At 40.5% G+C, this 13,502-nt stretch overlaps 1 protein-coding gene across 4 annotated transcripts in view; it reads left to right on the top strand.

The window, feature by feature from the left end:
* The window catches only part of ALPK1 (alpha kinase 1), a 36,562-nt gene extending 23,348 nt beyond the window's left edge, over positions 1–13,214 (top strand). For all 4 annotated transcript variants that reach the window (XM_015861987.3, XM_085547021.1, XM_015861986.3 and 1 more), the window contains 11 exons: positions 799–997; positions 2,463–2,522; positions 3,437–3,523; positions 4,305–4,381; positions 5,390–5,485; positions 6,018–6,122; positions 6,545–8,627; positions 9,287–9,440; positions 10,649–10,811; positions 11,713–11,899; positions 12,526–13,214. In XM_015861987.3, the coding sequence (XP_015717473.1) occupies positions 799–997; positions 2,463–2,522; positions 3,437–3,523; positions 4,305–4,381; positions 5,390–5,485; positions 6,018–6,122; positions 6,545–8,627; positions 9,287–9,440; positions 10,649–10,811; positions 11,713–11,899; positions 12,526–12,722 (3,408 nt within the window). In that variant the 3' untranslated portion in view covers positions 12,723–13,214. The remainder of the gene's footprint in view (positions 1–798; positions 998–2,462; positions 2,523–3,436; positions 3,524–4,304; positions 4,382–5,389; positions 5,486–6,017; positions 6,123–6,544; positions 8,628–9,286; positions 9,441–10,648; positions 10,812–11,712; positions 11,900–12,525) is intronic.
* The last annotated feature ends 288 nt before the right edge of the window (positions 13,215–13,502 follow it).

Below are 13,502 nucleotides of genomic sequence, written 5' to 3'. Positions count from 1 at the left end.
GTCCTCCATCCAAACTTGAAGCTGTATTGATGTTGGCTGTTTATAACTAGAGTCTGGTTCCACAGATAGTAACATGGTCCCTAACTGTCCCCCATTTCCTGAGGAAATTCTGTGGAAAAAGAGGAAAAGAAAAGCTGAGAGTCATATTCTTGAAAATGCAGTACTCAGACAGAAGATATTCTCATCTAAGCCAAATACTTCAGTGACCATTTTCAGTCTCCCCAGACTCCCCTTTAAACTAATTGTTATTGCTGCTATTCATCTGTTGGTTGTAATTTAAATTCATTAACAAATTGCCAAATTATATGGTTCCAAATACTGAACACCAATTACAAAGACAAGGAAAAATAAAAAGAAAAAAGAAATACGTGCGTTCAAAAAAGAAAAGAAAAAAAGAAAATAAAAAACACCCAAAAAACAGAATCTTTCGATCTTAAGAGTGAAAATATGTCCAGAATTAGTCAAATTATAGGTTATAGTAAATAGCTAATCACTCCTACAAAGACTTACCCCCTATGTAAATGCCTAGGAAGACAGAGGTTACGAGTAGAAATTTTGAGGCAGCCTTTTAATTGCTAGTTTGTGCTTCTTGTATTGTTTGGTAATTCTACCTGCTTACAAAACTGTGCAGTTGCCTTACAACAAATGATTGAGGAAATTCAATCTGCCTTAAAATGGTATGTAGAGCCCTTTTAGGAGAAGTATTACTAAAGCTGAGTATTTTCTATAAACAGTTGGCAGAGCCTTTGCTCTGTGAATTTCTTCGAGGTAGCCCCATGGCACTGGTGTTCTTTTCAGGTTTATTTGAAAGCTTCCATCATGGTCAAGGATTGTGTGACAGCAGCTGCGATTGTGTTCTTGATTGACCGGTTCCTGTACTGGATTGATGCCTCAAGCATACTCCTGAAAATCGCCAAGGGCTTGCACAAGCTGCAGCCCACCACACCCATCGGTCCTCAGGTGGTCATCCGCCAGGCTCGCCTTGCCGTCAATGCAGGTACCAGGTCCTGGGTAGACACTGCTCCATTTTCTTGGCTCAAACCCAATTAGGAGCTACTTGACTTTGAAGAAGATACTTTGTCCCTGTCTGGGGATGACATGCTTATGATCCCAGTACCATCTTTTCAAACACACAGCCCACTCCCAGCCCCCTTGGGCCCTCCCAGCTCCTCTCACTAGCACAAAGGGGCTGGTATAAAGGGCTTCAGAGCCAAAAGCAGTAGAGAAAATTGTGAAAGGGTGTGGAAAATACTAATTGGAGCTTTTGTTCCTTAACAAATATTCCCCGCTGGTTTCAAACAGGGATATCTGAATTGCTATACTTCTGACCAAGGGCCTTTAAAAAGTAAATTAGAGTCCTGGCATTTTCTCTGCACTGTCCCAGCTGCTTTTTTTCTTCTTCTTCTTTTTTTTTTTTTCTATTTTTCTTTTTTTTTCTTCCAGTGGGACCACTTGACTATGCAAACAATGCTGCTTACACCCCCACTAAGATAAATTGATTGGTTTATTTTTTAAATGCCCATCTTTCCTATAACACAGGCAACACCTGAAGGGTTTTTTATGTATCACCTTCCCACTGGGAAGATGCATTCCTATTTCTTCTGGGGAGAAGAAGATAAATCCAGAAAATCTGCTTTGAAAAGGACAACTAAGGAATATTTTATTAGCAGAAAACAGTCAGGACCATTAACTCCTTGCATAACCATTTCTCTGTGTGGCTGTGGACTTCAAATTCTCTCATTGCTGTGGTGGCTGGGAAGAGGCACACCCTGATCTATGGGCTAGTTCAGCCAGCATTTGTATCTCTTCACTGGCTGGAGCAGTGAATGAATTAACTAGGATAACTGTGACAAAAAGCAAGGTGCTACATGAATTTTGATCACATTAGACATTCAGACGTTTCCTGTAGCCCATCAAGCTGCCTCAGATGACTCTGCTATGCAACAAAACCTCTGAACCATATGACAGGTGGCTGAAATGTGGAATGCAGAATACCAGCCTTCTGTTGAATACTGCATCCTTTTATGCTTAGATTCCGGTTATATCTTGTGATCACAGAGTTCTTCTTAAAGGCAGGTAGACTTGAGTCTACCTGGAGTCAGGGCCCAACAATGCTGAGATTTAGCTGGATTGGTTCTCAAATGAATGTACAACCTTAACATCTCTCCTGAAAGAAAGCAAAGTGTTTTTCAGAAATGGGTGTCTAGCTAAAAACATTTGTTTCATCAGCATTTATTTGCAATATTATTTGATGTATGCAGAAGGTAGCCTGTGTCACAGCAATTACTGAGCACAAGGCAACACTGAGCAGCACACAATTAACTGGGAAGTTTAGGCTACTTGTGAATACAATTTCAGCACTGAGGAGTATAGTTTGCTGGGACGTTCACTAGTGAATATTTTTGTTCACACCACAATGTATGTCTTTATATTCATTTTCTTTTTGATTTGTTTTTAATTAGGTAAACTTTTAAAAGCTGAATATATCCTCAGCAGCCTTATTAATGACAACGGAGCAACAGGTAAGTATATATTTATTTTTCCAATTTCATAATTACTATTTTGGTGGGACCAATCTTAACAGTCACACAAATTTCAAATACAGCCAATCTGACATCAGTCTCTTCTTATCACCATTCTTTGCAATGCCTTTGCTGTCCAATTGCGATCACTTTAGTATGCCAAGGAAACTCAGGAAACTTAGACTTGTTAGCTAATCCTTAGTCTTCAGAGTTGACTTAGTCACCACATGCAGGTTTCTCAACAGCTATGAAAATTAAACAATTTAGCAAGCCTATTCTGGTATTTGTTGTTTTGTTTTTAATGCCAAACTGAAGTTTGGCACTCACACAGGAGTGGTCCTCATTCAAGACAGCCTTAAAGAAAATACATCACTGTTAAAGTGGTGGTTTCATTTTCTGTTATAATCAGGTATCAAAATAGATTCAATAATGAAAGACTTTGTGTAACTAATAATTCTGTTTTAATGTGAAAACCTTGCATTTCATCTTTGCAATACTCTGATATCTGGAAAGAAAATGTTTTTTGCCAGTGGTTGAAAGTATTTTGTTCCACTACGTATGTCAGTGACAACAAGAATATGCCATGTAAATCCTCCTTTTTAGTACAACTCGGTATGCTTATATACAGTGAATTTTTGTTACTTCAAAGAAGAGAGGTACCTTTCACATTTTATGTTGTTCTTATACTCTGTACAGCTGTCAATTAAGCTACATGCTTACATAGCTGTCTGCTTATATTCCTTATTGCACTATTCCTTTGTCATCTCTCCGGCTGTAAGATCTGACTCAAACCAGATGGATTCAATGGGGAGATTCCTGGCTGTTTGCTGGCATTTAGGTTGCCCTCCGAGGCTGAAAATGGCAGCAGCATTACTCTATTGAAATATCTATTGAAATTTTCAACTCTTTCTCAGGTACCTGGCAGTATGCTAAGGAAAGTGATAGGATCCTTGTTCAGTCAGTCTGCTTACAAATCAGAGGACAGATTCTGCAAAAGCTGGGTAAGGTTTGGTTTTTTTTTATTTTTCTGTAAGCATCTGTTCAAGGTTTCTCACTATTTATATATTTAAATATATATAAACATATATATTTATATATGCATTTGTTGTATGTCAAATTTTAGCTTATGTGAAACAACTGCTCAGTGTCTGTAATGCAGTCATAGAAGATAAGATATATACACATCTGTTGGAAGAAGCAAGGAACTGGAACCATGTACCAAGCAAGCACATTTTAGGAATTATTGTTTTATTTTTACTGTGGCCAGAAGTCACGGAACATCCTGAAATATCGTTCCACTTTTCTTCTAACGTTTTTACCAAATTCACTATTCCCAAAAGCATGCTATGTAGCTTAACAGAGATATATCACAGTGCTTTCCTCAGCCAATTCAAGAGAATCCCTAGCATTCAGCATTATGGACTTCTGTATCCAGGACTTTGTACTTGAGGCCATCAGCTTTAGTTTAATGATCTTGCTGTGACCCTTTATCTTCAGTGACTGCTGAACTGAAGTCTTTCATGAACATATAATGTGTGTCCATATACAGCCAAAAGCTAAAGGAAGATAATAAACGTTCACTGTCACCAAAGCAAAAAATACCATGGTTCAATGAGGAAATATTGTTGGTGGAGGATGGTTGGATTAGATGATATTGGAGGTCTTTTCTCGTACTGTTTTGAGGGCTCCTATCTCTAGGAAGTGTAAAATGTGCCTAGCCTGTTGAAAGCTACCTGGAAACAGAGGTATGTTCAGTAATTGCTTTTTTCTGTTTTATTCCAGGGATGTGGTATGAGGCAGCAGAGTTAATTTGGGCTTCAATTGTGGGATATTTCAAACTTCCTCAACCAGATAAAAAGGTAAGTTCCCCTTTTCATTCTAGATAACCTTGCCAACCTAATAATGATTCCAGATTAGCGTCTGTTTACTTCAGTCATGTCTTTTAGAAATAGTGTTTCAATCATGCATTTCAGACACCATTAACACTCAGGGCAAATATTCTGGCTGAAGTATTGCACATCACTTATGCATGAATGCACAGGCTTAGGGACACCTTTTTTCCTGCAGGGGAATGAAAACGATCGTTTTCATTAAGCAGGATCATCTGAAGTGAAACATCACCTAGGATGTCACAGGTGCCTCTGACAAGGACTCACTAATCCCAGAATGCTGCCCTAGGTTTTTGTTTTTTTTTCTAGGGCTACAGCTGAATTTATTTAGCCAGTAACTGAGCTGTTTGCTGGAGGGTTCGCAAGCTGTCCTATGCTACCAGTTGTGAGAGATGAATATCCTCTGGCCCTGTGGTACCTAAACATCTTGCAACAGATAGCATATCTGTATTTAACACATTTGTGAGGCATGGTCACACTAATCTTCCCACTGCCAATGAAGCAGCAGTCACACCTTGTGCCCGTAGCTAAACAGGAATGTGAACATAAAGGTCTGGTGAGTCCTGGGGTGATGCTTTAAAAGTTTTTGTAATTGTACTCCAGCAGAGAATATACCACAAAAACAGACCACATCACCTCTCCCGTACCTTCACTGTCAAAAACAGCACCTAGGAAAAACAGCTAAGGAAAATGCAGTGCTGTTCAAGTCTCTGTGGAAACTCAGAACTAGTAGCAATTAGGATAGCTGCCACTTAAGGAAACTCCTAAGTATGTACCAGGATGCACTTTCTGCAAGTTCAAATTGATAAAACCCTACCACTCTGAGATGACCGCTCTGACTTTCTTCACAGTGCTTCCCTTCAGAACTTTGTTTTGTGTGTTTTTCCTGGTTTGTTGCACATACAACCTAACTTACTGCAATCAACAATTCACAACATAGGGGAAAAACTCTACCATTACTTTCCATTTCTTTTTCAGGGAATTGCGACTTCCTTGGGTATTCTGGCAGATATATTTTCTTCCATGAATGAGAAGGATTATGTGCGTTTTAAAACCAATGCTGCAATTAACCTGGTAAGACTTGGTTTGTTTTTTGTGAGTGTGGATTCATCAGACAAATTGTATGTCATTGTCTCAAATTCACCCACAACTTGTCCATCCTCCAGTTTCTCTTCTTTGCTGAGAGGGCTGAAGCAAATTCCATTGTTCCCATTGGAAAAGTTTATTAGCACCTAGATAGAAAATTGCCTAGCTCCAGGAAAAAGAAAATAGTGAGAATAACTATTGTGTGTGTGTGTGTATGTGTATGCATGTATAGTACACAGATGATTTACAGAGCCAAGCTGGACACATCTATGGTAAACTTAAGTAAAAAGTCTTCTTCATAAATACATGTGGTTGTTGTGTCAGATTTTATGTCCTGCTCTATGATTCAAAGGCATCAGAAACCTACAAATCCAAATGGATTCTTATGGCTAAATCCCAAGCTACCTCCATCCAGTCAAACAGGGTTGCCTGTCAGATAAATCCTTCACTTTGAAAGGAGAGCTGCTAAGATTGAGCTTCCTCCCTTGCTTTTTTTTTTCTTGTTTGTTTGTTTCACCAGACCCTTCTCCAGGAGTCCAGCCATCGCTTGCTATCAGCTGCTGAAGCCTGCAAACTAGCAGCAGTCTACAGCCAGTACACCTCACTGTTTGTGCTAACAGCTGTGGTGAGTTCACGTTCTGAAAGAGTTATGTGTGTAAGAGAACAGTCCAGGCTATTAAATTTGGCTTTAATATAGCTTCCAAGCTTCATACCATAGAGTATGCTCCTATCTGTTTTGTAGTTGCTATGAGTTACACTGGACTCTAATCTGAAGCTAAGCAGGTGGGAAGAAAGCAATATCTATCCATAGAGTAAGGATGGACTTTCAAGACCAAATGGGAGTGCTGCTTCTCCTCTAACTACAAATACATTTCAAAGGTGAAAAGGAAAGACTGTTTCCCCCTAGAAACACAACAGCAAGCAGTTAGAGCCACTATTTGCTTTCAGTTGTAAAAAGGAAAGAAAAATGTTTTTTTCCTTTTCTCATTTATTTGTGACAGAGATGCAAGTTTCTAATTCCTGGACTCCTCTTTTCTTCCCTCCCAGAACATCCGTGGAGTGTGTTTGCTGTCCTATAGTCACTCCAAGGACTGTCCACCAGAAAGGAGAAAGTTCTACTTGTCCGAAGCCAAAGAATCCTTTGAGATAGGCCTCCTCACCAAGAATGATAACAGTCGTGTCACCAGCAAGCAGGAGCTCCATAGTTTTATTAAAGCTGCTTTCTGCCTCACAACTGTGCATCGATGGCTCTATGGGGAGAGTGAGAAACTCCGTGAGGTGGATCGACTTTGCAGAGAAGCCATAGCAAAACTGCATACCTACAGCACTTCATTTACAGAAGAGGAAGAGAAAGGAGTGCTTGCAGAAGAGATCATGTCTCTGATCACATCTGTTAAGAAGCTCCTACAAGTGGAAAGCTTTCCTAATTCTGATGCCAGGTCTTATGTGCCAGACAGTTATAAAGGGGCAGTGGAAAAACCTGTCCTGCAAGGGGAAGCCGACTTTGAGAAAATCCTTGCCATGAATTCTCAGCATCATCTGTCAGTGTGTGAAGTGTTTAAAAATCCTTGCAGAATTAACAAAAACACACTGGGAGAAACCCACATGGCAGCTTGTATCACAACTTTAAAAACAGAAACCAAAAATACAGATACCATGTGTACCACTGAAGACACAGCGTGCCAGAGAAAGGGTGCAGGAAAGTTTAGTACACCAGAAGAGGAAAGTAGCTCAGGAAAGCTCAGTGGACAAACAAGAAACAAGCAGAGAAGTTCTGATGTAAGGAATATTTCCATTGAAAAAAGGACCAAATTGTTAGAAAGCGTAATAATTGATGAAAACAGCATGTTCAACAGGTGGCAAAACAGAAGTCCAACCACTTCTTCAGAGAATGACTGGTGCAAGCTGTCACTGTCAAGTTACTCTTCCAGCTGGGAGGAACTGAAGTGCGATAGTAGCAAAGAGTCACCCAGTAGAGGACAGCAACAAGAAAAAGGCTCAGTGGAGGAGCAATGCTGCACAACAGAAACAGATGAAAATGGTCAATCTGCTTACATGTGCTCATTGCCACTCAGAACTCAGTATACATCTCCTCAAGAGCTTCCATATAGTTGTTTAAGGTCACCTCAGCCTTTCTTAGAGGTAGACACAGCCCTATCTAGAAGGCTTAGGGAGAAGGCTTCTTTTGGGGGAGCAAAGCTGAGAGAGGGAGAGAACTCTTCAGGAGGGAAAGAGGAGACGAATCACACAGACTTAGAGAACAACTCAGTTCCTTCCCTCACCGCTCCTTCTTATCCTGCCAGGGTGGAGGGGGAGGAGGAGTGTTCTTCATCCTCCTGGGAGGAGCTCGAGCCTTGGGTAGTGGCCGCAGGACCGAGGGGCGCAGGCTGCAGCACCACGGACAGCGCCAGGGCGCACCACCTCCTCTCAGGGACGGCCGTGCCCCAAAGCACCTATGCGGGGCGGGACCCGGGGGGAGAAACCCTATACAGCACGGGACACCCCTCGCCCGACGTCAGGCATCCCACGAACAGCGCTGCTGCTGCAGGATCTACAGGCAGTGAGCCGAAACCGGAGAGCAGCTCCTTCGTGAGTGAGTGGCTGAGGAAACCTGCAGCCACGGCCGGACACAGATCTGTCAAAATGCTTGATGTTGACCCCCAGGCAGAAACTGTAGATGACACTGAATTTGATTTCATCAGTACTGGAGAGTTAGTAAACAGTTCTCCCAAAGTGATCACTCCAGAGCTTCAGGTGGCTCTAGGTGCACCAACAGGTTTGCCTTTGTGGGGAAACACATCGATAACAACACACTTTGACTGTGCCACAACTGAAGAAGAAGAGGAAGAGGAAAAGCTTCAGAGCAGCAAAAGATCATTCCGTTCATCACTGAGTTCAGGACACAGTTTAGCCCAGATGCCCAGCACTTCCCCTGAAGGTCCATTTCTAAACCCAAAGGGAAGCAGTCTTGTCTTTGCACCTGGGAGAACCAAGGAAGAAATCCTTGATGCTCGGATTCTGAGGGATGATGACTATATGCAGCTGCTGGCAGGAGTAGAACATAACTGGCTTGTCCAGAGACTGATGCCTACTGGAGTGTTTAAGTCTAAACAGCTTCATAAAGCATACTGTAAGTTTCTTCACAGCAACAGGCATTTTCAAGCAATGCTACTCCCATAGAAAACACCTTTTACTCAGGCTTTTTAACCTCATACTTTAGCCACCTCTTTCTAGGGTTTTATTAGTTGTTATTCTAAGAGGTTTTGTGCAGCGCTTTTAGTAGCAAAAGAACACATCCTTGAACCATTCTCTCCTATTCCTTCTTACTCACTTGCACATCACTGACATCTTCATAGAGATGGGCTCCATCTCCATGACCACTCCACCCCTGCTGCTTCATTCCTTCATGCAATAAGTATCTCAGGTCAGTTGGTGCTTTGTGCCAGTCCATCAAGTAATATTTCTCCCTTTCCTTAAGCCCATTTAGATTCCACATTTCATTCTGCAAGGTATGCACTGAGACAATGATTATTAAGTTAATCATAAATAACAGTTTAATTTATTTGCTGTATCTTTATTTGTAAACCCTTGTTGAATATACTAAGAAATAGAGAAGCTAGGAGCAAAATCTCTGCCTCACTAAGCTCATTGGGTAAAACCTGCTAGGAGCTCATCCTATCATGTTTTGCCTAGATATCTTGTCTCCTCTGTGATGGTATAACATCCCTCAGCACAGGCTTACAGAAGTCCTGAATTGTTCAGTGTACCTGCAGTGTTTTCTTTTTGTAGCTGCTCTTCTTTTGAAATATTCAAAGAAATCAGGACTCTGGACGGGCCAGGAAACATCTGTATTCATTGGGGACAAACTGAACGTGGCAAAAGAAGGCAAACAGAGAAACGCCTTTTGGATACACTTTCTGCACCAAGAAGAAAGCTTGGGAAGGTACTGATCAAACCAGTTTCTGAAAGAAAATGTTTATCAGTGCTTCTTCTGTGTAAACATGAATGAAAACTCTGGTGAGACTCATCTTATACCTGTGATTCAGCTAGTACACTGCCTTGTCATGCAGTAATTTTTATAAGGTATTGTCAGAAGACAGAAAGAACTTCCACTTGGACAAGTGCAGAAATTATAGTCACAAGGGGAGATTTTCTTTCTTTATTGTTTACACTGACAGTATTTGACTGATTTTCTTTAGCAGGAATGTTTTATTGCTTTTCTGAATCTACTGAGCACTTTGTCAATCTTCACTGCACCAATTCTTCTCATCATTCCACCTAACTCTCTAATTTTGAATGTTTGAGGAGAAAAGGCTTCTTTACTTCTAACAATCATGTTATTGTCCATTTGCTCATGACAACTGTTAGACCTGAATACTTTCAAGCATGCTGAAACAAACTCAGATGAGCTTAAATGAGCTTAAAAATCACTCCATTTGACTTCAAGATTCGCATTAGGGAATTCCTATTTCTGCTACTCCATAGCACCCTAACAAAACATCCTCAATTGAGATTAACTTGTTCTGCAAGATAATTTTACCCAAAACAACAGTAATTAATTAAACTAACATAGATTCCAAGTTCATAAAACAAGTTCTTCTAGTCCTATCCATCGGTAGGCAATACAACATTTTATGTTTCTGAAGAGGGTGCAAGCACAGACTGGTATTAGTACCTCAGGTGCAGATCAGACAGAGTGAAGAAGCAACAGTGGCTACAGGCAGAGAAGTTCTTCTGTTGGTTAAGTTTAGCAGTGGGTGTATGCAATGGAAGCTGAGTTAAAATCACTTATTTGCTTCAGTAGGCCTCAACATGAGGAGAGCTCTACTTGCTGCTAATCACAGATTTTAGATTGTTATTAGAAGTAGCTTAAGAATTCTTATGTGTCAAAAACAGTGTTATGAAGTTTGACTTCAAACATTTCATCAATATGAAACTTCTATCTTAGGATCAGGTTAATCATGACAGTATTTTACTGTAGGAGCTGGGGAAAAGCCCACACCTTTTATCACTGCAATTCTAGATCTATCACCAACAAACAGCTGGCTGCCATGCTCTGCTCTGTGGTGATTTTTGTGTACCACAAGTTGGTCTTCCTGAGTGCAGTCTGCTGCAAAACTGACTACAGCAAAGATTTTTCTGCTTGTTTAGGTATGTTGGGAAAGAATATAAAGAAGAAAAGGGGCTTCTTCATCATTTCAGTGATGTGGAACGACAAATGACTGCCCAATACTACGTGACAGAATTCAACAAAAGGCTGTACGAGCAAAAGATCCCTACCCAAATCTTTTATATCCCATCTGCAGTACTTCTGGTAAGGGTTATCTTCAAAACAATGCCAGGGAATTGATGGGAAAAGAGTCCTAAGTCAGTGGGTTTTTGTTTGTTGGTTGGTTGGTTGGTTGGTTTAAATAGTTAGGCCACCTGTAGATGACATGCTCTAATTCACATGATGTTACATGGTAGATGCATCTGATCTTTTCAGGACAGAAGGTTCTTATGCACGGAGATGTGAATTAAAAACATGCTGGTTAAAAAAAAAAAAGATGCTGTGTCCTGGTGGAAGCCAGAAATTCACTTTTGTATGAAGCTCTGAAGTCATACAGTCTTTTAGATCATTCTAACAGTGTATCAGCATCTTCAGGGTGCAGAGCTGAATTCATAGTTTCATTATTACTATGTATACAATAGCATGATATGCATGTTACTGTTTCTGCTAGCTATTCTAGCACTAGATCTGGTTCTATGCCACTTGCTAGTAAGGCTTAATGACAACCTCGAGTCAGTATTTATGCTAGTCTCTGCACAGATAAATCACTGGGGGCAAGAAAAACCAAAAACACTAACAAAACCCACCACTGATTATTTGCACAGTAAGGAGGACCAAGAGGAGCAAGGTTATCCAAATCTTTTCAGCTTTAGACATAGTCTCATGAAAGAAGTTTCCCATTTGCAGGGCAAGCTAGACATGTGTAGAATGTGTTGTTCAGTTTGGCCTGCCAGGTTGGCTTTGTGTTGAATCTGGTGATAAATTTAAGTTCTGAACAGCCTGTGTTTTGAATTAGCAGTGGGTTAATATGGGACTCTTTCCGTTCATCTTATGATAAAAAGTTCTAACAGGGAAAAATGAACAACAGGAAATAAGTTAGAGGATATTTAGAATCCTTATTTTTACATCTCTACTTGGGTGACTGTCATTAAAACTCTCTTTTCAGATTCTGGAAGACAGAACAATAAAAGGATGTGTGAGTGTGGAGCCCTACATCCTTGGGGAGTTTGTGAAGCTGTCCAATAACACAAAAATAGTAAAGAATGAGTACAAAGCCACAGAGTATGGTCTGGCCTATGGCCATTTCTCCTATGAGTTCTCCAATGGAACAGAAGTTGTTGTTGACCTGCAAGGTTTGTATTGCAGTGAACTTCATTTATTGCATATCATGTTGCAGAATATGCTATTTGGGGACATAACCTCTCTAAATGACCTAAAGAGGTACATGTAGGTGTTTTTTGCATTGAGCAGTGGTCTTGTCTGCTGTGTCATGGTAGGAGAAGGAAAGGGAAAGATACCTAAGCCCTTGTGTGCCACAGCTTTGTGCACCCAATTAAAGTGAAGCCAGTCTGCAAGGACATGTCCCGAGAAAGCATCTAAAGGAGAATCACTAAAAGAGACAGTTGATTTTGTCATGCTTCCTCCTTCTCATACTTGGCAAGCCTAAAAAAAAAAAAAAAATTAAATTAAAAAAATATATATCTCTATTTAGCTAATGAAGAGCTCTTTGCTTAAAAGCTGAGGACGTGACCTTTCAGACTCAACCTTTAGCACACAGGTATATCTAGGACGCTCATATGCAATTTAAATATTCATTATATACCTCCTAGGGTTTTGTTCTGCTTTTACTGATGAAGGTGTAAACTGAGAATCACTGAACTTACATTATCAGAGGATTTGCTGTGCTAAGCAGACAGTTCTGAATGTGATGGTGCAAAGGCTGTGCTGTTCAGTACCAAAACGTATCCTTTCTTTGCAGGCTGGGTGACAGGTAATGGAAAAGGTCTCATCTACCTCACAGACCCACAGATTCATTCTCTTAATAGCAAAGATGTTTCACGCTCTAACTTTGGGAAGAGAGGAATTTATTATTTCTTCAACAATCAACATGTGGAATGCAATGAAATCTGCCGTTGCCTTTCTTTAACAAGACCCTCAGTAGAGACACCAATGTAGACTCACACAAGACAACCAAACAGAGTATGGCCCGTAAGTTGGGGAGTATTTTATCATACACACAATTAGGAACATGTTGTCTTGATGACAACGGGGCCTCGGAGATGACATCCATGCAGGAACCTGCAACAGTTTGGGAAATGTAGCACAGCATCGGGTAGTAAGTACCATGTTACCATCCTGAGTGCCATCTGAAACATATGTTCTTACAACCATCTGTGAGATGTAACAGACGAACCTATGAGAAAGAAAAAAACAGCCTCCAAAATTCAGCGAAAGCATACTACAAGACTGTACAAACCTCTGATGCATCTACAGACCCAGTTAGGGCAACAGGAACCATCTGCTCTTTGGAAACAGAGAACAAAATGAAGTGAGACGGAGACTTGTGTTTCAGCCATCCATAAAATTCACAGAAAGTTGTATAAATGCTTCAAGGAACAAATGGCAATGTTTGGGGCTGATTAAAAAATAAAAACACCATTTACTTCAGAGGAATGTTGTAACACTATAATGCAATGGAAAGTATAGCAATAGTTCAATTACTGTTTCAAGCACTCACTTAGCATTTCCGCTATGGGTGTTACCATGGGTGTGACCATGCTGCATTTAAATAGATGGAAGTAGTGTTTTAACTGCAATAGCAGAGAAAACTGCAATTCTTCATGAAAAAAAGAAACAACATTTTTCTCCAACCAGGAAACACTATACATGAATAATTCAGGCCTTCTCCATCTAGCGAACTCTCAGCAGTTTCCCTAGAGCAGAACAGTTCTCACC

The sequence above is a fragment of the Coturnix japonica genome, chromosome 4 (assembly GCF_054131305.1).
Source record: "Coturnix japonica strain WE chromosome 4, WE-NBRP24, whole genome shotgun sequence".
NCBI classification, from domain to species: Eukaryota; Metazoa; Chordata; class Aves; order Galliformes; family Phasianidae; genus Coturnix; species Coturnix japonica.
Note: the sequence above shows the minus strand (reverse complement) of the source record. Positions and strands in the feature narration are given on the sequence as shown.